The 27,496-nt window shown below is 34.7% G+C and overlaps 1 protein-coding gene and 1 pseudogene across 3 annotated transcripts; both read right to left on the minus strand.

The window, feature by feature from the left end:
- Positions 1-7,525: 7,525 nt before the first annotated feature.
- Positions 7,526-8,003, minus strand: LOC122042051 (annotated as a pseudogene).
- Positions 8,004-10,725: 2,722 nt separating this feature from the next.
- On the minus strand, positions 10,726-24,933 carry LOC121978629 (nuclear pore complex protein NUP1-like). Of its 3 annotated transcripts, none has more exons than XM_042530960.1 (9): positions 24,529-24,933; positions 22,928-22,974; positions 21,858-21,925; positions 21,224-21,470; positions 20,027-20,326; positions 19,764-19,886; positions 14,693-15,376; positions 14,166-14,587; positions 10,726-12,860 (listed from the first exon to the last, which is right to left on the minus strand). In XM_042530960.1, exons 1-9 carry the CDS (start codon positions 24,779-24,781, stop codon positions 11,117-11,119), a joined length of 3,888 nt encoding a protein of 1,295 aa, XP_042386894.1. In that variant the 5' UTR covers positions 24,782-24,933; the 3' UTR covers positions 10,726-11,116. The 3 variants fall into 3 exon arrangements, with proteins under 3 accessions (XP_042386894.1, XP_042386890.1, XP_042386887.1); XM_042530956.1 differs by having other exon boundaries at positions 14,693-15,373; positions 21,858-22,006; XM_042530953.1 differs by having other exon boundaries at positions 21,858-22,006.
- Positions 24,934-27,496: the final 2,563 nt, after the last annotated feature.

The following is a 27,496-nucleotide window of genomic DNA, read 5'->3' on the forward strand; positions in this document are numbered from 1 at the left end:
GTGAGCTACTATTTATAATTTATAAGGAACCAATAACACAAGTTAAGTTAAACCAAACTAAGTTAAACCAAACCCGATTATGGATGGGTGAATGCGAAGCTTTATATATAGAGGCTACAACAGGGACTTAGAGGAGGAATTGGTTTAGGTCTCCTGATGGGCTTGGGTTTCCCGTGTTCGCCCCGAACACCCAACTCAAGTCCATCAATAATAATTCATACCACTAAAGGGTCATTATTGAACTACCACACCAATCTCATATTATAAAATGGGCTCCTTCTTATTATGAGTTCGTTAATCTCCCCATGTTTAAGATATCGTATGTCCGTTAATTAAATGAGTTACTGACAACTTAGTTAATTAACATCTGAGTCCAAAAGTAGTACCACTCAACTTTATTATCATGTCGGACTAAGTCCACCTACAGGGTTTACATGATAATCCTTATGAGCTCCTCAAGGGGACATCATCAACCTAAATAATTAAGACACAGATTCCTTCTATAATCAACAACACACCATATAAATAATACTATCTCTCAACTCATCGAGCCTATTAATTTAACGAATAAATCTCACCCATTGATAAATTAAAGAAATAAATACTAAGTACATGTGCTTGTTATTATATCGGGATTAAGAGTATGCACATCCATAATAACAGAGGTTCTGTTTTTTTATACAGTCAGTATAAAAGGAACAACCTCAAATAGTCCTTCTCAATACACACATAGTGTACTAGTGTAATTTTATAGTCAAGATAAACTAATATCAAATTATACTATAACCATTCCAATGGTTTGTCCCAATCCATCTTGGTTGTGAGCTACTATTTATAATTTATAAAGAACTGATAACATGATCTTCTGTATGACACCACACACCATGTTATCTATAATATAAATTAAATGGACAACTGTATTTAACTAAATGCAGACATTTGACCAATGTGATTCTCATTTCAAAATAAATGTTTAAACAAAAAACTAGGATTTTAGTATACATTCTAACAAGGACGACGATCCCCTTTGCGTTGTAACGAGGACAACGACCCCCTTCACGCTGCAGCAAGGACGAAGACCCCCTTCGCGCTATGGAGAGGGATACCCGTTGCCCCTCGTGCAGTGACGAGAATGCCCATGGTCGCCTCGCGTAGCGGCCCCAAGGTCGCCTCTCTCGATCACGAGGACACCCAAAAATGCCACACACGGGGGTGAGTACGTGAACTGTTCTCTTGTGCAAATCCTAATTAGGGGTTTGACTGATTCTCAATCATTCTTCTATTGCCAGCGTGCCTCTTGTCTATCGCACTGCCAATGATTTACATCCACTCGCCGTTGCGATGGATGGGAGAGACCAGATGCTGCCAACAGAAATGGCATTGAATCGAAGCGAATAAATGCAATTTTTCCGCTTAACAGAAATGATTTTCTCCTTTGATCACTATTGATATGGTTGTCAAGATGCTTAACTGAAGGTGCTGATTGTACCTTATATAAACTTTATTGAATTACTCAACTCTATCCCAAGATGAATTCCTTGTTCCAAATACTACTGATATTATTCCTTTCATTTGCATATTTTGTTATACTATGCATGTCGAAACCTTTGGTTTTATTTATAGGTAGATATATTTGCCTAGCTCCAAAAAGCGAGCGAAGCATTTATAACTTATATTAGAGATGGATTTGCTCATGTTTGTAGGATTTCTCCAAAATGCTTCCTTTATATTATAGCACGATGAATATTATGTTTATTGTATCTGAATTTTAATTTGTTATTTCTCCATTGAGATGAAAAAGAATGCAGAGCTAGAAAGACACCTTCCAGTCTTCCCATGGCTACTCCACCACCAACAACAACTATTTCATCTCCAAAGTTTGAATTGCTTTCTTCTGTACACATGAAGTCGGTTAATGCAAAGGCTGAAAGCATATATCCAAGTGCATACATAGATGACGTTGTTGCCAATTGCATTGAGAAGTCAAATTGATTTGACCTTTCAGAGTTTAGGTCTCATTTAGGAGATGAGCAAATGGACCGTGATTTGATCTCTATGAGAGTCGTGATAAGAAGAAATAAAGATTAAATTATTTGTGGTGGGATCTAAAATTTATTAGTTACTTATAGTTTGATTAATGGTTAAATTTGTTTAAATGTTTTAAATATTTGGATTAGAAATTAATTGTTTTAATTTTTTTTAAAATTTATTTGAAATGTGTGATTGTTTATTGTAAAATATTATGTAGATGAGAAATATAAAAATAGCATATAATAAAATTTTAGTGATAAATTTAAAGACTAAAATATATATGAATTTATAAATAGAAATGTATATAGATTTATAAAGAAATTAAAATTATATTTGATATGTTATTTGAGATTGATTAATAATAGATTTAAAATAAAATTAGAGATAGAATTTATATTTAAAATTAATTTAATTTGGTCAATTTAATAAGGGATGTATAAACAGATTTTAAATCTATTTCTAAAATTAAAGACAATATTTTCATCTCAAAATTAGTCACGAACTAACGGATTTTTGAGACAGAATATTTCGTCTCAAATTTTCTTTAGAGACGGAAAAATGACTTTTAGATATGGATTTTTTAGTCTCTGAAGCTATGTTTTCTTGTAGTGATCCATGCTGTGTTCATAGACATTGTGACCTAATGGAAATATAATTTAAAATACTATTAAACTTATACAATTTAATTTAACTTTAAATAAAGTAATCAAACATAATATAGTGTAAGTAGTTTTCATTTAATAACATAATAGGTTAGATCAGACATGATGTTCACTGTCTATTGAACATTCAACTTAGTGAACCAAAAGAAACCTAGATTATTTTTCCATATATTGAACATGGAGTATCTACCCATACTAAAACCACCATATGACTATATCATGTTATATATCAAAATATTAACTTAACCTACATCTAAATTCAACCATGTAAATTATACCTGAATATGTGTAGTCCGACTGGAGAAGAGTAGCAAATGCAGTATACTACAATAGAAATAAAATTTAGCTAAAATTAATAAAAAAAAAAAAATGACATGGTAGGATAAATTTAACAAGAACAAGCCGCTGGCTGCCCAACCTACACACTAGCAGCTGACAAAGAAGCCAATTGCGTGCTGGTGGCTGCTATTAGTGGTATAACAAGGTGTTACCAATTCTATCATCCATTAGAATAAAAGGTGTTTATTTCAAGGTATGTTGTATTCCTAGAGAAAGAGTTTCTCTTGTAGGAAAACAATGGGAGTAAGGTTGAACTTGGGATAGTTTAAGAGACTCCAATAGACACAGAAGAGATGCCTAATCAAGAACCACAGCTGATTACTCATAAGGATGAGGTAATAGTTGAACCTATTGTTACATACCTCTTCGTAGATCTAGTAGGATACGTCAAATTCCTTAGAGATATGGATTTCTTATAAGTGAATCGAAAGACATATTAATCATTGAGGATGAGGAGTCTACTATTTATGAACAAGTTTTGAATAGTTCAAAAAGAGACTCATGGTCAATAGCCATGAAATCGGAAATAGATTTCATGTATGAAAACCAAATTTAGAACTTGGTGGACCCATCCAAAGGTATTACACCTGTTGGATACAAGTAGGTTTTCAAAAAAAATTGATGTGGATGGTAATTTGATTACCTACAATGTATGATTGGTGGCGAAAGACTATCGTAAAAAATATGGTATTAACTGTCACAAAACTTTCTCACCAGTAGTCATGCTTAAATCCATTTGGATATTCCTAGCCATAATAGTTCATCATAATTATGAGATATGATAAATGAATGTAAAAACATCTTTCCTTAATTGAAATCTATTCAAGGATGTATAAATGATACAACCTGAGGGTTTCATAAGGGTTGACAAAACCAAAGTATGCAAACTTCAATGGTCCATTTATGGACTAAAGCAAACATCTAGGAGTTGGAACATCCATTTTGATGAGGTAATCAAAGAGTTTGATTTCTCGTAAAATATATATGTACCTTGCGTGTACATGAAAGTTAATGGAAGTGTGATCGTATTCCTAGTGTTATATGTTGATGACATATTACTCATAGAAAATGATGTGTCCATTTTATATTCAATTAAATTTTGGTTGTCCAAAATATTCTCCATAAAAGACATGGGAGAAGCAACCTATATCATTAGGATTAAGATCTATAGAGATAGATCAAGAAAGTTGCTTAGACTTTCGCAGTCTACATACATAAATAAAGTGCTAAAATAGTTTAGCATAGAAGAATCCAAGAAAGGTTATCTTTCCATGAAACACGGGGTTCACCTTTTGAAGTCTATGTGTCTGAACACACAAGATGAGAGGATGTACATGAGTCAAATCCCATATACGTTAGCTATAGGATCGATTATGTATATTATGTTATGCACTAGGCCTAATGTATCGTATGTTCTGAGTGTCACGAGATGATATTAGTCAGATCTAGGAATAGATCATTGTGTGACTGTCAAGATATTCATTGAGTACTTAAGAGTAACTAAAGATTTCTTGTTAGTAAGGCTCACTCTCTTTCAAATTTGACTTTGTTTTCATTGGAATAATGAAGAGTTTAAGTCTGGGGGATGCATACTTTGATATATATGTGTTGGGTTATAGTTTACATTTTGATAATAAAATTTAGATTTTGCTCTAGCTTGAATTTGTAGCAGTTTGCTTTTGAAATTTGCTTTCTTAATTATCCACACTATTACTGCTGACTTATCCAAGAGTAAACTTCTAGCACATCATTATTTAGAAGTCATGAGTTACACTTTTGAGTGCTAGTATATATAGTGATCTATTTTTCTATCTATAGTGGAACAAAATGAGCATAGCCTTCGTTTGATAGAATTTTTTTTTACACGTTTATTGTTTAGATTCATGTTGTTAGTGTATTAGTGCTAGTATGTTTGGTGATCTACTTTTCTCTATCATCAATAGTAGGACATGAGCATATTATTTTTCATTTAAAGGATTTGATTCTAGTCTAGTTTGAGGATCTCTATACACTTTGCCTTATTTTGATAGTTGAAGGTTCTGAAAATAGTAATGATTCATTAGAATTGATGAGTACTTGAATTCCCATGGTGATTTCTTAACTACATCTTGGTTATTAGAGTGATGCTCGAAACATTAAAGCTCATCTGGAAAAATGGAATATCCCACTAATTGCATCATCACCAATGTGCAATTGAAAAAAAAGCATATGAAATAAGGGATCAAAAAAATTTAGTGTCGTGAGTGGAAACTAGTTGTTTGCCCCTTTGAGACTGAGTTAGGTTACTGAAAAAATAAACACTAGATTTCTCTTGTTATCGAGCACATTTTAAACCTTGGGTAGATTTAGGATAGATAAACCAAGCAATTTTTGCTGGAGGGAATAAAAGGGAAAGATGGTTTAATAACGACTTGACTAAAATTAGGAATCAATACATGAGAAATTTAGGCCACGATTTGCTCTGAGCACGAAGAATTCATTCGTAGGCTAATTAAATCCATTTATGATCATGCTCATTATTGAAATTGTTTGATAGAGTTAAATTGACTCACCAAGGATTATGACGCACTTACTCCTACACATGCTTCTAGACTATAGAATTTTGCTTGACAACAATCAAGGGCCTTATTGTAGATCATTCTTGATTATGCTTATTAGTTTCACTAGCTTGATAGAATTGAATAAAATCACTAATGTTACATGTTTTTAGCTCATGAATCTAGATTACGGAGTTTGCTTGAGGACAAGCAAAGGTTTAAGTCTAGGAGTGTAATATGCGTAAATTATATATATATATATATATATATATTTTGTACTGTTTAACGAACATCCTTCGATATTCATTGCCTATGATTTATGCTTTTGCACCCTTTATGATGTTAATTTTGGCATAATTACTACTTTGTGTCCAGAGGTATGCTTGGTGTTTATTTTCATTTTCAGGAGCAAATTAGAGCGATAAAGGATTCAGAATAAGCAAAAGAAGACAACTTCAGCCATGTTTCCCTATGGAGAGAAAAGTAAAGGAATGAGTGCCCAAGTCAAAGGAGCCAAGCACTAACCATTTCAAGACCAAATTGGATCTAGCATGCCTAAAGGCACGGCCAGCTGAAGATCCAAAAGGTGGTCGTGCCAAATAGCATGGCCAAGGAAGCGATGAAGACATGGTCGTGCCAAATGGCAATACCAGAAAGAAGAAAGCAACACAAGAAAAGGGAAAGTTGTGCCTTGAGGCATTGGGAGAGAGCCCATCCCGTGCAGAATTTGCTTAAGCCGTGCTATTTGTATAGAGTAGATTTCTATTATTCTAGGACATAGGAAGTAATTGTAATGTATGATTATTGTAAATTTTATTGAATTGTTAATTTTCTTGTATGATGATGTTTGTATGACACTTGTTCTGTTTGATGAAATGCTAGCAAGTAGGCTTCCCTTATGATCATAAATTTATCTATCTATATTGTGTTTCTGTATGTATAGATCTCAATTCTGAATTAGATACATTATTGTGTGTCTATATCTGGGACTAGGCATGAATTTGAATTTTCATTGGATAGATGTATAAATTGTTGTCTCTTTTGAGTGTACGCTTCGAAGTATTCATTCCTTTGTGTTTTATAAGATAATGATTTTGATGAAATTCAAAAGAGACATTATTATCAAGATAGATCTAACGTGTAGAGAATAAATTTTTAGTAAAAGATGGAATATTAAAGATGTTGCACATGTGAAAGGTATGTTTAGATAAATGAATTTATGGGTTTCCAAAATTAGTAATTCCCAAACTTGAATCATCATCTATTTGTACTGTATCTGAGCGATGGTACAATATTATTACTGTAAGGATATTATAGTATGATGTGACATGATAAATTACTCCAATATCAATATATCATCTCGTAAATAAAAACTCTAATGGTTTACAAAGAGTAGGCATAGACAATATTACTTTAGGATAAACCTATAAAACAGTTATTGCCTTATAACCAGTAAAATTTGAATTAAATCATTTAAGATATTGAATATCAATATATTTGACTCTATGACCAACAATGCAAGAGATTTGACATTGTTCTAAATTTTTCCTTTAGTCATAATTATCTGACATTGTAAATAAAAGCAAAAAAAAGAATAGGTAAGCACGAGAAGGAGCACGGCCAGTGACGGCCGTATAAGAACGAGAAAGAGGGCACGGTTTGCAACGACGGCGATCGTGTGCGGACAAAGGAGGTGACACGATCGGAGAAGAGATCTCGGCAGTAGGTAATCGAGCAGGATCAAAATATCAAACTTTAAGAGTTGATCTAGAAGAGAACGATGGGGGAAAAAAAATCAAGCTAAAGAGATTACCTACTGCTCAATTTATAAATAGACTCCGAGAGAGTAATAAGTAATAAAAGAAAAGAATAATTAATAATGATTCTCTTTTAACAAGTTCCGGTAGTATATAATTGGACTGATTAAGGAGTTTAATTTGTTCGATTAGATTCTGTTTACTCTGGAATCAATCCCAAATGGGAAATAAAATCCCGGCCCTTTCCTCTTCTCCATTTGCCATTAGCGGCGCTTCGCTGCCGCTTCGCCTCGCCGGGAACCTTTGAACTGACCGAAATTGTATTTTCGAACACGGCCGCCGGCATCACCTTCCCCATGAGGGCGACGCTGGCCTTCATGGCGAGCGCGGCCATCTCCTCTGCGTGGAGCGGGCGTCGGAGCATGGAGACAGGGAGCACGAAGTAGATCTTCCCGGGCCGCAGCTCGTCCGCGGCGGGCGCGTGGCTGTCGAACACCATGTCGTCGGCGTCGCACACGAAGAAGGCCGGGTGCATCGTCTGCATGCAGCACGTGGGTCGCCTTCACCGGCCTAGCAAACTCTTGCAGCTCGCCGTCCTGTAGCACCAGCTTCGCCGTCTCCGGCGCCGGTACAATGTCCTCGGCGACGTCAGCATTGCTCGAGTGGCAAATCCCCATGCGACCACGTTGCAAGGGACGTATCAATTAAAGATATTCAATTCAAATTTTGATGCCACATATTTATACGTAGATCGAGAGAGTGCAAAAGAAAAATAAAAATAAAAATAAAAAATCTATATTTCTTCATTTTCATTTTCAAAAATCAATCGCGGATAGTGGTCTTGGAGAAATCATACACGTCGGCCATAGATTTTCTGTCCTTGGCATGCATGGGGTCGACAAGACGACATAGATATTTTGTTTCAAAATCACCCGAGTTTTGACGGGGTTTTTTTTCCATCAGTTGAATCAAGCGATCGAAGAATTCATTCAATTGCCGTCCCGTGCCCGACGTTGAAAACAGCATTCGTGACCTTGTGGTGGAGCGCCAGGGCGCTTCTTAATTATCCTGGTATTTAAAGTCTTAATTTTAATAAATTAATAGATAAATTTATTTTTAACAAATCGTTGATCTAAAGAATTTGAGTTGACAGTGAACATTTCCCGATTTAATTTAATGATTAATAAAAAAATTTTATAGAATCAAATCACACTCAGAATTAATAAATTAAATATCTACTCAAAGCTAGACTGCACCAAATGCAAATGGCTAAGGCACAACATGTGTAAAATCTCCACGTTTTGGCTTCTGATCTTCTCCGTTGATGAGCTCCTATCGAGCTATGACAAGCAAGCGGTCGGCCACATGGTTCTAGTAAATGGTCTTCTTCTCGAGACAAATCAGTGATCAAGGGTTCTTCCTTCGACGACAAATTTAATGGATGCCCAATCGATTAGAGAATGACAAGTTTACTATAATAAAATAGGTATCAAATTTTGATGGATGCGAAAAACAATTCCTCTCACCAAGGGGTGTAGCTATGTCCTGAAATTTAAGTAAAATATTAATATGGTAGGAAAAAAATAAAAAAAATTGTATAATCATACATTTTAAAATTTTCTTATCTTTTTAGCAAAAAATTCCAATTACATTTCCCTCTTTTTTCTTCTTCCTCCTCTAATCCCACTTTTATTTTCCTCTTTCTATTTTTTTTCTTCCTATAATTTCTTTCATATTCTTTTTTCTAACTCTAATTTTACTCACAAAATCTTTCACGACATATCGCTTCCGTTATAGCCCAAGTCGCTATCACCAGACACTGATTACTACCATCGTCACTGTCATTTGTTGTATGGTCGTTGTCTTCACTTGGCTAATGTCGTCGTTTTGCCGATGCTCCATAAAAAATACCTTTTAATTGAGGTGAAATTTACTTAATTGATTTTTTTTGCTTAACCGACATCGTTGTTTGCTACCGGCATCACTGTCATCATTCGTCGACTCTGTCGCTTTGCCCCTTCTGAGTAAAAATCCTAGTTATACCATTATTCTCACCCACTAGTCACTTGACGATCAGTCATAAGTTAATCCCAAAATTTATTAAGGAACCTCTGAAATATAGTCATCTTTTTTACTATAATTAGACGATAAACTTAAAAAAGTTGGTCGTTGGTATAAGTCTTCACACGTATTTTTTGATTTATCTCGATCACTAATAAAAAAAACTACGTGAGATTAGATTTTTCATCCTCCGGATTAGTTGATTTGAAAAAGTTAAATACTGTATTAAAATAAAATAAAATAAAAATAAAAATAAAAATATCTCCGTTGCTTATTTTGAATATCAAATTAGTCGGCTCCGGTCATCGGTTTTGTTAAAAAGAAGAAAAAATAAATATTTCGTTGAAGATTGAATTATGTTTGTGGTAGATGAGAAGTAGGTGGCTTCGCTTTGCATGTGATGGAATTCGATATGATCTTCCTTTTCGGTGAAACACGACTGCAACTTCTCGATGCACATTGTGACCATGATGGCTCAAGTCCACATATCTGATAATTTAAATTTAAAAATTACTCAAAACGTTTCTAAAATTTCGAGAGAAAAAAAAATTAAATGATAAAGTGTGATTAATTAATTAATATCTTGATATTAAAATGAAAGTACCTTTTATCTTAACATTTCTTTTAAAAATATTTTTCATGATTTTTTATTAACAAGGAAAACATTGTTTTTCATGATTTTCTTATTACACCTAACAATCAAATACATATACAAAGCCTTTCAGATTCTCCTAGAGGAAATTTGCATAAATCAATGTGACAAATAGGTGATAATTGGAGGATAAGAAGAAAGGCAAAAGTTGTTGGTATTGAATGGAGATCGTTATCAAGTTCACCTTTAATTAAGGAAATAAGATTTATCAAAATATGTAAATATTTTTGCAAATTTTATTATAACATTTTTTTTTTTGCATTACAAAATCAACCTACAACATATATAAAGCATATGAATATAGTAAAAAAAAAACGCTTTATCAATCTTAAAACAGAGGGAGAAAAGATGAAATCCAAAACAGTAAATTAATAAACCAAAATAACGGATCATCTCGAAAAGGCAGATACCAATCTTAAAATGAAACCAAAACTGAACTCATGGACATTTTTATTTTTCTCATCGTATTCAATTGTGATATAACACCCTAACACCCTTCTGCTAAGCAATTATTAATGTGATTGTGACAGCAGCAGCAGTGAATATAGTAGACAATTAGAAACACAGAGACATAAAACATAAGAAAATTCAATGGGCAATAACATAATTATAATACGTTCTAGAGAAATTAAACCAAGATTTCCCACACCAAGCAGATTATTATAACTTGAACAGATTGAAAATTCTTGCAGAAAATAGAAGATAATATTGTATTCAATTCATAATGGAACAGCTCTCACATAGGAAAAATCGCTTAAGTGGAATACAGATTACATTAAATACAGATAATCCGACAACAGGAAAACAAATACAAGCATACAAAACGCAGATGCTTATCCATCTGACCAAACTAAAGTGCGAGAGTTACAAAGGGAAGAAGGAAACTTCGAAAACCATATGCTGCACAGATGCAGTCTTCAGTGCACAAAAATTTCATTAATAGGCGGCTGGAGTGCCAGCATTCCAGGGATCTTGCACTTTAAAAATCCTACCTCTTGCCTCTAAAACCATTGCCAACAAATAAATAAAAATAAGCATGTGTCAAAAAGGCATATCTGTTACTATCATGTTTTCCTCCTACTTTCTCCGATGCTTATCTCTTCTGACTTTAACAAATTTTCGACCAGACTTATCTCCACCTCCAGTTCCCCAAGAGAAGCTACTTCCAGCGGTGAAATCTAAATTTGGAGCTGGTTGGAATGGAGATGGAGCAAAATTATTTTGCTGGCTTCCAAATTGAAAGGTTTGCTGTCCACCAGGAGCAGCTGGAGAACCATAAATAAAATTTGGTGAAGGCATGTTGGTTGGTTGCCCAAGTGTCCCCAGCGAAGCAGACGGCTGGACAGGGTCATCGGCCATGCTATCCTCAACACTCATCTGATCATTTCCAGGTGACGAATTCAAGGCAACTAATTGATTTGGTGTTCCAAACAAAGATGGTGCAGGAGAGGCAGAAAGGGATGATGTGCTTCCAGTTGAACCAAATGAAAATGCTGGCATCGAAGATGCAACAAATGGAAAAGGTGAGCTCCCTGAAGGAGTCGATCCAAACGAAAACCCTGTAGATGGCGAAGATGATGTAGAATTAAACGTAGAGACAGAGACTGATGATTGGGATGCTTGAGTGTTTACGCCAAATGAAAATCCTGTAACTGGTGAAGATGATGTGGAATCAAAAGTAGGGATAGAGCCTGATGATTGGGATGCCTGGGTATTTGAACCAAATGAAAACCCTGCAATCGGTGAAGATGATATGGAACCAAAAGTAGGGACAGATACTGATGATTGGGATTCCTGGGTACTTGAGCCAAATGATGTAGTGCTTGCACCAAAGTTGATCGAAAAAGTAGTACCAGGCAAAAAAGCAGCATTGCTTGAGCCAAAAGGTGCAGTTGAGACAAGGGAGTTGCTGCTGCCAGAACTTTGAGATGAAGCATTAGCACTAGAAAGCGAAAAACCAGAACTTGAAACAACTGTACTAGAACTACCAGATTCTGAAGATTTTCCAGTAAAGATAGGGGAAACACTGCTTAAACCAAAAGGAGCAGTTGATATTAAGGAGCTGCTGCTTCCAGCACTTTGAGATGAAATGGTAGACCTGGAAAGGGAAAAGCCAGAACTTGAACCAAAATTTAATGTTGACATAGTGGTAGTAGAACTGCTAGAGTTTGAAGATGATCCAGTAAAAGTAGGGAATGTGAGACCAGAACTTGCACCAAGAGGTTTAGTAGCAGCACTTGATAAACCAAATAAAGGGGCAGCAGAAGTTGATGCCTGAATGGCATCAACAGATGTGCTCAACAAAGGTTTTGACACAGCAGAACTATTCGCTACTGGCTGACTAGAAAAACTTGATCCAGCTGAAGCCCCAAAAGAAATGCTCTGAGAACTGCTGATAGAAAATAATGAACTAGCACCGCTAGGCTGTGATGGTACACCAAATTTTAAAAGTCCATTTAAAGAAGTTGAATCTGACGATAAAGCCGATGGAGGAGAAGGGCTACTGCTCATGCTTGTAAATACTGACAATGGAGGGACGGAAGAAGTGCTAACAGTGCTTGACAAAGAAACAGAGGTGCTTGGAGTGGTAGAGTTGCTCGAAGTGAAAATGGATGGCTTCATAGGCTCATTTGTCAAAGAAGCAGTATCATTACTTAGTTTGGAAGTTGAAGAAATGCCAAAACTAGTTGTTAAGCTCCAGTTAGGTGAAGTTGACAAGCTTGACGGAGCAGCATTTCCTAATGCATTGAATATATCTCCACCCTTCAATGTTTTACCAACTTTATCAAAATCTGAAAATATGCCTTTTCTGTTATGATCCCTGTAGTACAAACCAAACACAGATGAGAAATTTATAGTGTGCACATAGCAATACATGAGAAGCACATATGTAATACTGTTGAATGCTATAAAAGAAAGATGCACAAATTTTCAATATATGTGAGATTCCAATCAGCCAAAACTGGTTCAATATCGTCGGATGCATTTTTTTTTTAATAATCCAGATATCCAACTCTTCGAACGGACTAATTCTAGAGGGATCAACCCGGCCCACGGAAGTTTCCTACCGGTCACAAGGTAAATCCGGAAATGCAAACAGCTCATCGCTCCGCAGCCAACATTCCAGGGTTGTCTTCCTACTAGAGGAAATTAATTCAGCAATGCACCACAACTAGGAATTGACCCGTGGATGCTTGGTTAACTATGAAAGGATTTTACCATTGCATTATAGCCCGGGGGTAAGTGGGATGCATCTTCTTGAATGTAGTAAAAGTTGTTGCATCGTTTTTTTTCTCTAAGTGTGCATATTGAACGGTGTCAACTACATTTTAAAGCTTTTAGTATTTAAATGGAATTACACTGAATGATGAAGCGTGTTCCCATCATTTGCCAAAAATATAAAATTAATCAAAAACTACTAAAAAAAACTAAAAATTTACTATTGTTTGCTCTAAACATAAAACCAATCATAAACCATAAAGAACTAAAAACAAGATATAAAAAGCTCCTTTGGAAATGCAAAAGAATGTTTAAACCAAGATCAACAGAATAATACAAATAGCCAAGTAGCTAAGGAAATTACAAACAAACAAACAAAAAGGAACAGATACTACAATTAGGGCAAATTACACTTAAAAGATAAGTCACCCATAATTTGTTATTTTTTTTATACAAAAACGTAAAACATATAAAACCAATATGATGAAACTTTCCACCCATCTTACTAACTGTTTGGCTTAGTATGCTTAAAATTTTGACACATCTGAAAACTCAAGAGGATAAAACAGAAGCTCCATCAGCATAAAGCTCTTAAAGAACTCCAGAAAAAGACAAACAAATTAAGCAGAGCGAATGAAAACTTTGAATATCAGACTAAGGCTTCCGTGACATAAAGTAAAAAAAAAACTCATAAACAATGACTATAACATATCAAGGAAATCAAGAATAAAGGAAAAACCTAATGCATCATGAAAAAATATCTAAATTGATTAACAACTAAATTTATCAAAATATTATTTTGATTGATAGTATTCCTTGATAGAACACTTAATCAACTTTCCAACTATGACTAAGACTATGAATGATCAAGTGGAAAAGTGAAGTAAATTATCAATTCTTGTCTAACCTTGCAAGAAAATTTGGGCCATCAGAACCAGCTGTCATTGAAGGAGATCCAGCTGAATATACCATCAACCCATCTTTTAGAATAGGAGATGAGGCTTTCTCTTTTAGAGGTGTAGGTTGGAAAGGAGGCATGGCTGAAGTCGGAATTGTCGAAGGCATTGATGAAGAACCAGGCAGAGGTAACACAGGAAAATCTAATCCATTTAAGTCACCATTACCAGACACATTAGGGACCTTCATGGCATTTGCATCCAACATTGATGTAGATACAAGAACACCATTAGAGGAAGAAATTTTAGAAGCCTCCAACCTAGTTTCTGCAATTTGCGTGATCTGGATGTCTGGCAACAGCTCAGATTTACCATTTGCACTTGCAGAAGAATCCTTTATCGAATCACTTTCATCGTCCAATTCATCAAGGTCCTTACATGAAAAAAGACACCATAAATTAACTCATCATCCAAAATGGTCACTCCAAAACATTTATATAAGGTATGTGGAAATTCTAAAATATAAACAGTTGCTTACCTCAGGAACACTCATCTGGAAGGCAGGTTTTCTTGTAGTAGGGATAGTAGCAACATCTGAAACAGTAAAATGTGTAGCTGATACACTAGGCTTGACCTCTGTAACAGCTCTTTCAAATTTTGGAGGATCAGAGGCTGCAGATCCAGTTTCTTCAGCCATATATTGCTTCTCAGAAATAGGATTTCTTTGATGAAGGCCATCTTTGGGAGATTCAGAACTACCATTTTCTTGCACATTCACAAACTTAGTCATTTCAATTTTCTCCATACTTTTGAGGGCCGGGCTACTCAGAATGTCGTGAGTTAGCATAAGAGGTGATTCATCCATGCCAATTTTCAAATTAGATGATTTCACTTTTGGAGCAGGAGCTAATTTATCAAGTTGCTCAAGTATCTTCCTAGCCATTTCACTGGATTGAGGAGGAATTGGAACAATGGGAGACATGATACTTTCAACATTATGTGGGTCCTTATCATTCTTCTTTTGCTCACTCCAGTGCAGAAGCTTTTGGCTTGAAGGTACAGAAGATGGATCAACATAAGTTGAGGAAGAAGGAAAATGTCGCATTGATGAGAATGAGCTTCTTGGTGGAGATGTTATATTAGACTTGTGGCGAATCCGACGAATGGGGCTAACGGGTCCAATTCCATCGTCCAAAACTGAGCTCCCTCGTTTCAGCATCTTCTACATAATACCACAAATGAGCTTGCAAATTAAATAAAAAAAAAAAAAACAAATAAACGGATATCTGCAGTAAAGGCATCTATATTTCTTTTCCTCTTGTGGAGATCAGCAGTTAAAGGCATGACATTTGAGAAGCGAGTCATGCTAGAAAAATGGCTGCCAAAAACAGTGATCTCTCCCAGTTGGTCTAGGTTGAAACTCTTTTCGCTTCTCACCTTTCATTCAAATCATCTATCACATATTAATTATACCTACCCCATGTTTATTCTTGGCTGTTTCCTTTGACCAGGCCTAGTACAATAATGCCTCTCTTATCTTCTAATTTTTGCTCTCTCCCTTCTCTTGATGTTGTTTCCTTCTCTTTATATTCACTTTGTTGTTCTGAAGTTCTTTAAAAAGACACTACCAGTTTGTCACACTAATAATTAGAAATTTTGACCACATTGCACTCTACTATTCCATATCATTTGGTAGACAGTAATTATTGTACAGACAACAAATATTAAATAAATTCCTCAAATAATCTAAATTACTTTTAAAGATGATAACTGGTATTACAGATTTATTATGATGATTTTATATGATTTCAGACATGAAACATGATGCACTAAATGTATTATGAAGGAAACCACATTAAACCTGTATGCTACCAAAACCATGAATCTTCCACAGGTTGTTTGATCATTTAGATTTTAATCATATCTATTTTCTTTGCTGAACTCCACCCAGACAAATTACCCTATCATAGGCGGTCCCAAGCCCGAATAAAGGAGGGTTGCGTTAGGTTGCAAGTTAACGTTAAACTATGACAAATATTCATTAAACTATTATACTAATGCTAGATTGTTCCTCGGAAGTAACGCGTTGCAGGGTCTAATTGTAACGTCTCAGCAAGAACTACTACATCTCCAGAACTAAAGTGTAGTGTTAAATATGCAAGAGTTCGCATTATAGGGTCCGTTCATGAGAACTTGGATGTAGTATTAAATAGGTAAAAGTTCTCACACCATAAGTTAGATAAGAAAAAATATAATAGAAAAACTAATAATCGAAAATTTAGAACATGAAAAATAAGAGCCCTCACTGATAAATCAATGGAGGTAGTAGATACGATGATTAGGAGAAAAAATAATATTTTGTGTGTACAAAAGACAAAATGGGTAGGCGAGAAGGCAAAGATGATAGAGAACTCAAATTTTAAGTTTTGGTACACAAGAAAGACTAAAACAAGAAATGAAATAGGTATTTTTTAGATTGTTCATTAAACGATAAAGTTGTACGAGTAATTAGAAAGGAGATAGAATTATAGCTCTGAAGGTATTAGTAGCAAAAGAAACTATGAACATAATTAGCATATACACACCTCAAGTAGGATTAGGAAAAGATATTTAATCAAGGTTTTGGGATGATCTAGATGAAGTATTACAAAATATTTCGCCAAATGAAATGACTTTAACAGGCAACGATCTAAATAGTCATGTCAAAGTGAAAAATAATGAATATGAGAGGGTGGAAGGAAAAACTATATTGGATTTTCCAATAGCAAATAACCTTATACTAGCTAATACGTTTTTTAATAAAAGAGAAAAACACTTGGTCGTTCAAAATTAGGAATAATAAATCACAAATTGACTTTCTTATGATTAGGAAGAAAGATAGAAAGACTTGTAAAGATTGCAAGGTCATCCCTGGACAAAACTTAACTACCAAACATAGGTTAGTAGTGCTGGATATACGCCTCAATCATAGTATCAATAAAAGAAAAATATACACAACTTCTAGAATTAAGAGGTGAAAGTTAAAAGATAGAAAGCAAAATATATTTAAGGAGAAGGTAGGAGTACAAACATTAGGTGACATATACTAACTCTAATACGACATGAGATAAGATGGTAACAAAGTTGAAAATAGAAGCCAAGAATGTCCTCAGTGAGTCAAAAGGGGCATGCACTAAATCTTAGTGATGGAATGAGAAAATACGGAAAAAAGTGAAAGAAAAACGAATATGAATTATATATTTGTATGAATGAGAAAAACTTACAAAATTATGCAATAGTCAAGAAAGAGGCTAAAAAAGCAATGAATAAAGCAAAGAATGAAATTTTTGAAAGGTATATCGAAAATTGGATACAAAAGAAGGGGAAAGAGTCATTTATAGAATACTAAAATGAGAGAGAGATAGACAAGAGATCTTATTCAAAGAAGATATATTAAAGATGAATGCAATAGGATAATAGTAAAGGATGGAAAAATAAAAGAACGGTAAAAAAAGTATTTTCATCAACTTGTTCATGAAGAATTAGGTAACCAACTTAACTTAGGTAATTTAAGTAGGTCAAATGAATATAAAAATTTAAATTTTTATCGTAGAATTCAAATTTCAAAAGTAGAACAAGTTTTAAATGAGATATAAAATGGAAAAACCGTTAGACCAGATGATATTTCATAGAGATATGGAAATGTCTAGGAAAATAACATATTAAATGACTTACAAAATTATTTAACATGATATTGAAAAAAAAAAAAAAATATTTGATCAAGGGAAAGTAAGTAATCTAGTTCCCTTATATAAGAACAAAGGAGACATAAAATTTTACAAACTATATGAGTATTAAACTAATGAGTCATACCATAAAACTTTGAAAAAGAATAATAGAAAAAGATTAAGAAATGAGAGAAGTGACTGAAAATCAATTTGAGTTTATACCTGGAAGGTCGACAATGGAAGATATATATCTTCTGGGCAACTAATTGAAAAGTATCGAGGGCAAAAGCAAGATCTACACATGGTATTTATTGACTTAGAAAAAGCCTATCATAGAGTTCCAAGAGAAATTATATGGAGAATTCAAAAAAGAGACGTGTTAGCGTAGCATATATTGAACTAAATGAGGTTATGTTTTATGTATAAGAATGTAATCACCGAAGACTTCTGAAGCATTTCTAATAAAGATAGGATTACATATCATCTCGAAGTCCCTATTTTTTTATACTAATCATGGTCAAACTCACTAGACACATTCAAAACAGAGTATCATAGTACATGTTTGCAAATGATATTGTTTTGGTAGATAAAACACGTGAAGGAATAAATGCTAAACTAAAATTTTGGCGGGAAACACTAGAAGTGAAACGTTTTAAGCTTAGTAAACTAAAGACAAAATATATAAAATTTAAGTTTAACAATATTAGACGTAAGAAGACAATTGTTAAAATAAGACATGACGAGTTATGTGAAACTGATAGCTTTAAGTATTTAGGATCATTTTAGCAAAACAATGGAGAGATTGAGAGAGATGTCTTACATAGAATACAAGCAAGATGGTTGAAATGGAGGAGAACGTTGAATGTTTTAGGTGATTGCAAAATATCTCTAAAACTAAAAGGGAAGTTCTACAAAATGGTGGTTAGACCTGCTATGTTATATGACGTTGAATATTGGCAAAAGATGAGGGTTGTATAAATGAGGATGTTAAGGTGGATGTGTGGATATGCAAGAATGGACAGAATAGGAAATGAGAGCGTTAGAGAGAAAGTCGGGGTTGCCTCCATTGAGAGAAAACTCTGAGAGACATGTTTAAGATGGTACAGACATGTACTTAAATGACCAATAAATGTTTCGGTTAGGCTAAGTGAAACTATGATAAATATGCACATTAAACGAGGAAGACAAAAAAAATTGATTATCAATATTAAAACAAGATAAAATTTATTTAAGTATAAATGATGATATAATAAAGGATAGAGCCCAATGGTATAGAAGGATCCATATAGCTGACCTCCCTAGTGGAATAAGGCTTGGTTAATGTTGTATCTATTTTCTTTGTTGATTTTAATTATTGGTTTTCATTCTTTTTCCATGGGAAATGACCAAGTACCTGATCAAGAGTTTAAATTTTTGAATTTTGGCCATCTTATATTTATTACCTATGCAAGGTCAAAATAAAGTCACATCAAATTAAACGTAAGTGCAAAACCCCATACAAAAGTGTATATAAATATACACATCATCTATATGCATGTGCATGCAAAAATACCAATACACAAACACCCAACGCTCAAACACGTGCACATACACAGGATAAGAGTAATTGTGTAGCTCAGGTAGCACATGGGGGGTTTCTTTCGCTTATTTATGCTTGTGAACTTGCACCTACAATGATCAATACCTGCTGAACAGAATGTGCTATATTTTTATATGACAACGGACAACCATAACCCTCCACCAACAATTTGCCACTCTGAAGCAACAAAAAGTGATTCATAACCTTATTAAATTGAATGACTAGGTTATTCTGGAGCACAAAAGGAAAATAGTGTCCAAAGTTACAGAATAAGCATCAGTTTTAGTAATAAATAGCTTTCATCGAGAATCAATGAGACTTACCCTTGGGTTAGCGACCGAATGGGGCTTGAGGTATGGAGAACGAGCCATTTTGTATATTGCTGATCTCCCATGAAGTTTCAGACGTGTATGGTTCTGAGGTGTAATCTCATAAGGATTAGAAACCTGAGTTGATATAAAGGGAGAACCATAATCAACCACCAAAGGTGAGCCATTCTATGAGGAAAAAAAATCTACAAAGAGGCAGAAAGCAATGCCTCAAATTTTGTGTCAATAGATGCATTGTTATGTATTTCAACACCTACTTCTGTATTAGCCACTGAATGGGGCTTAAAATATGGAGAATGAGACATTTTATTGAATGTTGATCTGCCATGAAGTTCTGAATTTGTAAACTCAAGTGGCTGTGAATGTTGGACTAGGGATCTTAATGCCATTGACTTGTCAAATGATTGTTTGGCATGTGAAGGACCACTAGGAAAAGTTCTATCCATCATGAAATTTTGAGTTTGCATGCTTAGAGCTGTTGGATATAATTCAGAAGGCCTCAAACTCATGTAACCTTTAGCAATTTTGGTTGGTGATCCAACTTCTTCCTTGGAAACCTGAATTTACCAGGAGAAAAAAAGTAATTGCTTTCAGACATATGAATAAAATTGATAGCTTGCCATGGTTGAACTGAGTATCAAACTAAAAGAGCAGCCACATAAAGGAGTTGCCTACAGGGTTTACCATTTAACGCATAAAAGAGGAAAGAGCAAAGTTTCATAAAGCACATGTAGGTGGCATGAACCTTGTGCATAAAGCATATGTGGTATATGGGAGCATATGTGATTAGTATTAAAATATCAACGAAAAAAATATTTATTGTCATCCAAAGTATTTATCACTTGTGAATCAACTATTTAAGTTAACTTTTAAAGATTACAAGTTATTAAATAAGACAGCTTATGGTTTAAAGCCAATTTGATTTAGCTTAGCTTAGTTAACATATGTCATATGCAGTTGCTATGCAGTCTCCATAAAAGTGTGCCAAGGTGACTGCTTATGAGGCTTAAAAACTAGGGCTTTTTATAACATGGGAAAGAGAAGAGAAAAATCAGCCTATAGTAACACAAACTAATCAAACTTGTTTCCTATGAGGTAGAGAAACCACTACAAAAAAGGAAAGAATTTAAACGTAAGAATGGAAATGTAAAGCAACTGCAGAAATATATCCCCAGCTCATCTCCTCCCACATTTGTGTCCCCATAGGAAACACAACATTAAGGAACTCTTTGATAGCTAGTTATCAAGTGAAAGAACGAGCATAAAAGTTGACACAAGGGTGAGATCCAAAAATAAAAGAAAAATTTTCAGAGGCAGAAGCTGCCTTCCAATCTGACTTTCAGAAATTGTATATGTCAAAGGCAGAATCCACCTTCCAATTTAACTTTCGAAAGTGGCCATATGTAGAGATTACAAAATATTCCCAAAAATAGGGAAGTGATAAACACACTTACAGATAATAAGCTAGCTTGAGATGCATCATTTCCATGCAAGTTACAGGTGTTTTTTGCTTCTTCAGCTGAGGCAACAGCCTTATTGTTTTTGACATAACTTGATGTTGGTTGTACTGTTGGACTAATAGGACACTGCTTCTGGTTATCCACTTTATCAGGGACTTCTCCCATGTCATTATTTTCAACTGGCTTACTTGTTTCTGTAACTCTAAGACGTAATATCTGAGCAATGCGATCATACTCACTCCTGCCAAATCATTGATACAGTACAGGTATAGTCATATATGTGTGTGTATATATATTCAAGTAACATAAGAAATAATGAATGAAATAAATATGAAGGTGTCTCCTAAAGTGGCAATTCTGCACTAATTTAAGTAATGTGGTTCTATTACAAGATAAATACAAAGTTGCAAGCAACAAACTTAAAACAGGTATTCTTCTGATATCAATAAAGGTCATTCTATGATGAGATATCATGTAAGATACGAGCAAATAAACTATACTTTGGATCACTGACATATAATTCACATTACAGAGCAGCAATATGCATAATCTATACAAATACTCACATTCGAACAACATCTGAATATGCTATGCTATCAGGACATGAAATCAGATTTCAGATACCTACCTTGTATAAGTTTTCTTAATCAGTAGTTGATCAAGTTCTCCATCAGTACAAGAAGAATGAGTTCCATCCTGAGCATTGCCAGTATTAAGATAGTTAAAAGGATTCTTTCCATGACTGGGAAATTGCTCTTGTCTTGCCGGTAATAAATTCTGGATGTAGAAGTGTGAAAAAGCATACAATATATCCGGTTAAAAGACCCCCCCCAATCAACATATTGATAAAGAACAAGCAAAGCAGTAAAAAATAATGAGAAACTATACTAGTTGCACAATGCAAGCGCAGATGTCCAAATAATGCCCATCCAAAAAGAGCAATAAACTAAATTCATCATCTATGGCAAACCAATAGCAGTCCTTAAGTGCATTGTAGTTCATTTGACCATTGTAGTTCCGTTGTTTGACCTGAATCAGGTCATTAAACTGAACGACTATGCCGATGGCCTTCACTACTATGCACATTTTTTTAGAAATTCCCCATATGAAACCTTCATCTTCCCTATTTTCTCCATGTCACAATCTAAGTCAATGCAAAACAGAATCACAAACTGATTCAATTTAAATGACTGATAAGGATTGATCAGAGGACTATCAGGATCAGTCTATCTGACTGTCTTCCCTGATTTCTTAAAAAGCCTACAAGTGACAAGAACTTGATCACAAATGGATAATTACATCATGCATAAGAAACCAGGAAGTTTTGCTCAATGCTTGTGTCTTCCCAAAGCACAAATGGTGATTTAGAAAATATTGGAATATTTTATGAAAACTGAAATTAATTAACATTGCATGTCTACTTTGTTCACTAAAATAATAAATATCCCCAAGCCCCATGCTGACAAAATAAGATATGAAAGTCAGCTGGTTGTTACCAATTCAAGGGTACGTAACAACAACAAAACTTCTCATTAAATATTCTTAATAGCTATCTGTAAAATAAATGTATAATAACATTAATCAAAGAAAAGATCACATTTGTTACTAGATGAGGACAAAATAAATTATCATAAGTACATTAGTGTTTGTGCAAAAGATAATCCTAAATGAAGCTATCAAGATGTGTATTCTTCTTACAGCATGGTATTCTTCAAGGACTTCTTTCTCAGATCCCTGCTTTGCCTCTGTTAAAAGATCATGAAGTGTTACAACGAAGTTTCTGGAAAAAACCAATAGATGCACATTGCAGAAACAAAGGACACAGTTTTGAAGAATGAGTTAGTTTATTCCAAACAGTCATGTAAAGTACCACAAGGCTTCAGATAAGCAGGGTTCAAAAAAATAGCAAATAAATAGAATTCTGTACCTTAAGTTTATCCTTTTGCAAAAAAAAAAAAAATAGTGATAAAACAAGAAGTACCAATGGTAACATTTGTTTACATTTTTCTTTTTTTTGACTAAAATAGCCAATTTCACAATCCTCATTATATTAGATCTTCGAATGAAACCAACAGGAATGTCAGCCATGAACAGTCATTTCAACCTTATAGCACTGCATAAAATATATCTTCCAGTTGTTAATTTAGATTACATATATTTGACTGATTGTATAGTTTCCTTAAACATTATTATAACTGAATGCCACATAAGATAGAAATAGAAGGGGCAATAATAAGAAGAAAAAAAACAGTAATCTTTCAGGCTCAAAAGCTGCATGACAGAAGCTCCAAAGGTCCAAATTGACACCATTACATTTGGATGGAAATGACAGATATGATTCACGAATGTTACACAGTGAGAGATTAGTTTCTAAGAATTAATTTTTTCTATTTTAAATATGATAATGTGAATAACAAGACAAAAAATCGACCAGATAATAAGTAATTAGGGCTAAAGGATGTCAACTCTCCCAAAGAAAAACATTAAACATTATTATAACTGATGCAAACAAGGCGATCTACTTGTAATAACAACCTTTCAAGAGAAATCATTTCAATATAAATATAACCTGACACAGATTATGATAAGCCCTGTATCCAGATTAGGCCATGATTTTGCAAAATCTTCACATTACACATAATAGATATTTGAAGTATAAATGTGATAAGCTATAACTGAACAACCTATACTGGAGATGTTCTAAATCAACGAGTTGTATTAATACAATATCCAATACTATCTAACTCTACTGCTATCCTTCCTATGAACTAAACTCAGTGAAAAATGCAGAACGTTTCATCCTTTCACAACAGACTCTTACTGACTTTTTAGTAAGGCTTTAAGCTCACATAACTTCGTGAGAATGAAAACAATCACTGTCAACATACTTAAAAGTGGCCACATATAGAGATCATGAAGCCAAAAATAACCTCTGTTTTGCGCCGTTGTTCAAATTTATATCACAGCAAGTAATTGATTAAATCAAAACGTCCAGTCTGTCCATAAGTTTCACAAAAGATGGTACTTTGGATAAAGAGCAACATTTGCTGGGAAAAAAAAGGTTAACTTTTTCCTTGTTTCTGCAGAGTATAAGTGGATAAGATTGTTTAGAAGAAAAGACCTGAAGTATCATGCTAGGTCTGAGGAAAACATGTTCCGTTCAACGAAAGTAAACTTACATGATATACGACAATTAATATTAACAACGCGGGCAGCACACAAGAAACCCAAAAGCACGTAACTCTCACGCAAGGGTTCGGAAACAGAGTAAATAAGAAGGCGAGCGAGGTGGGCATAACCTGATGTAGCAGGCAGGGGAGCCTCCAGCCGCCCCTGAAAGACGGAGGGAAAGAGGATCGACGCGCTCCATGCAATGGCCCGGGAAGCCGGGTCCACGAGCTTGGACAGCCAGCCGTTGCGGCTCTCCGCCGCTTGGAGCTCGCGGATGGGCCTCGCGGCCGTGGCGGGACGGTCGTAGGGCGTCGTACGACGAAAGTAGCGCCTCCGGATCTTGCCACCGATCCCTCCCCCGCTGCCTTCATACTCCGCCATGGGTAAGGCGGTGTAGTCGCAGCTGCAAAAGGAGGCGGATTCGGCGGGAGTTGGGAAGTACGAGGAGGGGAATCGAAACGGGAAAACAATTTAGGGGTGGGGGGAAAAAAAGAGGGCCGGCTGAAGCAAAGGAGGGTTGCGGTGGAACGGGAGGCGGCGGCTTTTTAATTATAATTATTTTATTTTAAGTAAATATAATATTATAAAACACCTTCTTATTATTTCTATGCCTCTCATCTCCTCATAGGATTAGATTAGTACCTTCTAAATTTTAGAATAAATTTTAGTTTACTTTTTTGAATACGTGTATTTTTATTTTCTAAACTAATTTAAGTAACTGATAAAATTTAAATAATGTGTTTAATAAAAAAAATAAAATTATATTCAAAAGAAATTCTCTTAAAACCTAGTTAGCCTCGCCTTCCATCATCTCATCTCAGAATTAGTTATTGAAATCAACTGAGTTTAAAGATAGTTTCATCTGATTATAATTTTATTTTTTTATAGGACGCATTATTTAAATTTTATCAGTTAAATTATTTTAGAAAATAAAAATACACGTATCGAAACAATAAACTAAAATTTATTCTAAAATTTAGAAGCTCCTAAACTAATCCTACGAGGAGATGATGAGAGGCATAGAAATAATAAATTAAATGTTTAATCAATTCGAATTGAAATTTGACGTGCACAACTTTTAGGAACCGGATCCTCTAGTCCCTTGTCCTAATCCGCTCTTAGACCGGGATAAGAAAATTGGTGGGAGGTAATGAGCTCCACCTGTTAATATGTGGGGGTCCATTACCTCCTACCAATGCAAAGGTTGGATCATGAATTGATCCAGCCTTTGTAGACCAGAAGATCCGTCCTCCAACTTTTCATGCTAATTTTTGACGAATCTGTTCATCGTAGCGGATCATGTTTGAGAGTCAATGAGATGGATATTGAGATGTGGCACTCACATTGATCTTCGATGGATTTCGTTCCGACTTGCAACATAAATGACGTTAGTGCCGAGTCAGAAAAAGGGTCCCGGCGATGGTCCTCCGACGCTCAAGTCAGTCTCCGGTGAAGAAGAAGAAGCAAGGAGCGCAGTAACTAGAGGACTGTAGCCAACAGTAAATATTGCATACCTCTATCGATGTTTGGATCCCCCCCTTTATATAAAGCTCCGGTAACGCACGTGCACACTTCCAAAGACAAGTACGTATCTCAAAGTTTTCTTTGAAAAGACTTGTCAGTAAAGTGTCCTTGACACAGTACTTTAACAGACCGAGCATTTCTCTGAAGTAACGGTGAAAGCTTCCATCGTACGATCCTCTGTCTGATCATGTCGTTTGTCAGCGGCACTAGCTCGCAAAAGAATATTAAAAGATAGGTTGCTATGCCTTTTTCTGGACAGGAATTCTGCTCGGTCGGAATTTCATTGTCCACGCGCTGTCCGTTGTCGGGCCGAGCGAGATAGCCGCTCGACCAAAAGTTCATTGCTCGCATGCTCTATTACTGGGCCGAGCGGAATAGTCGTTCTGCCGAAGTCGACCTCTGTCAATGTCATCCATTGCTGTCTGGCCGAGCAGGGTAGCCGCTCGGCCGAAATTGTATATCATGACCATCTTAATTTTGACCTCCTTTAATTGCAACCGTGACAATAGGATGAAGTTCTCCATCATCACCGCATCAGTCGTTATCAGTTCATTCTTTATTTTGCAACATAAAATGGAAACGAATAATAATTGAAAATCGTTATGATGAATTGCAATTAGGCAAATGGAGAATCCAAGTCAACTCTATTTCATTCTTGATGTTGAATTATTCGTCCTCTAGGGAGAAAAAGACGTGGGTGTTGTGTTGCACAAAGCCCTGAGTGCAGATGGTAACGACGACGAACAATCCATTTAAGTGTTGGGTTGGGCACACTATTCACTAGCATTTTAGTAACTGAGCCGTCAAATCGTGGATAATATATATTTGGTACAACAAAAGAACAAGTGGATTGATGTCCTGCGATAACAGAAATAATGTTTCTCAGAGTTCCACAAGGCTCTAGTGGTGCGGTGATAACGCATTCAAACGATAAATAAACAGTTTGTTATCAAATTATATAAGTAAATTTTTAAAATTATTAAATCATGTAGCATAGTCAAATTATATATTTATTTTCAATTTTATCCTTATCAATCAGCTAATTTTTATGATCAATTTAATTGATTTTACTTTTTGTCAAAATATTAAAATTTGGAATTTTTTAAATCAGTTGACTAATTTAATTTATTTTATCAAAATCAATTTTAGATAATATTGGTTGATGGACTAAATAATTTTAGATTAACATGAAATTAGTTTCTATATATTTGGCTACCGCATTATATTTATGTCATTAAATGTTAATTTGACTCAATATATTGAGAACAGTAATTTTTTGAATACGAATATATTTAAAAAATTTAATTCGTATCTAAAAAATCATTGCTCTCAATATATTAAGTCAAATTGGTATTTGAGAGCATAAATATAATAAACAAAGATAAATGAACACAAAAGAACTAGTTTCATGTCAATTCGAGGTCATTTAATCTATCAACCGATTTTGTCCAAAATCGACTGATACACCAAATGATCTCATATTAACATGAAACTAGTTTATATATATTTTTCTACCTCTTTTGATTATATTTATGTTTTTAAACATCAATTTGACTCAATATATTGAGAATA

Source organism: Zingiber officinale, chromosome 1B (genome assembly GCF_018446385.1).
Source record: "Zingiber officinale cultivar Zhangliang chromosome 1B, Zo_v1.1, whole genome shotgun sequence".
NCBI classification, from domain to species: Eukaryota; Viridiplantae; Streptophyta; class Magnoliopsida; order Zingiberales; family Zingiberaceae; genus Zingiber; species Zingiber officinale.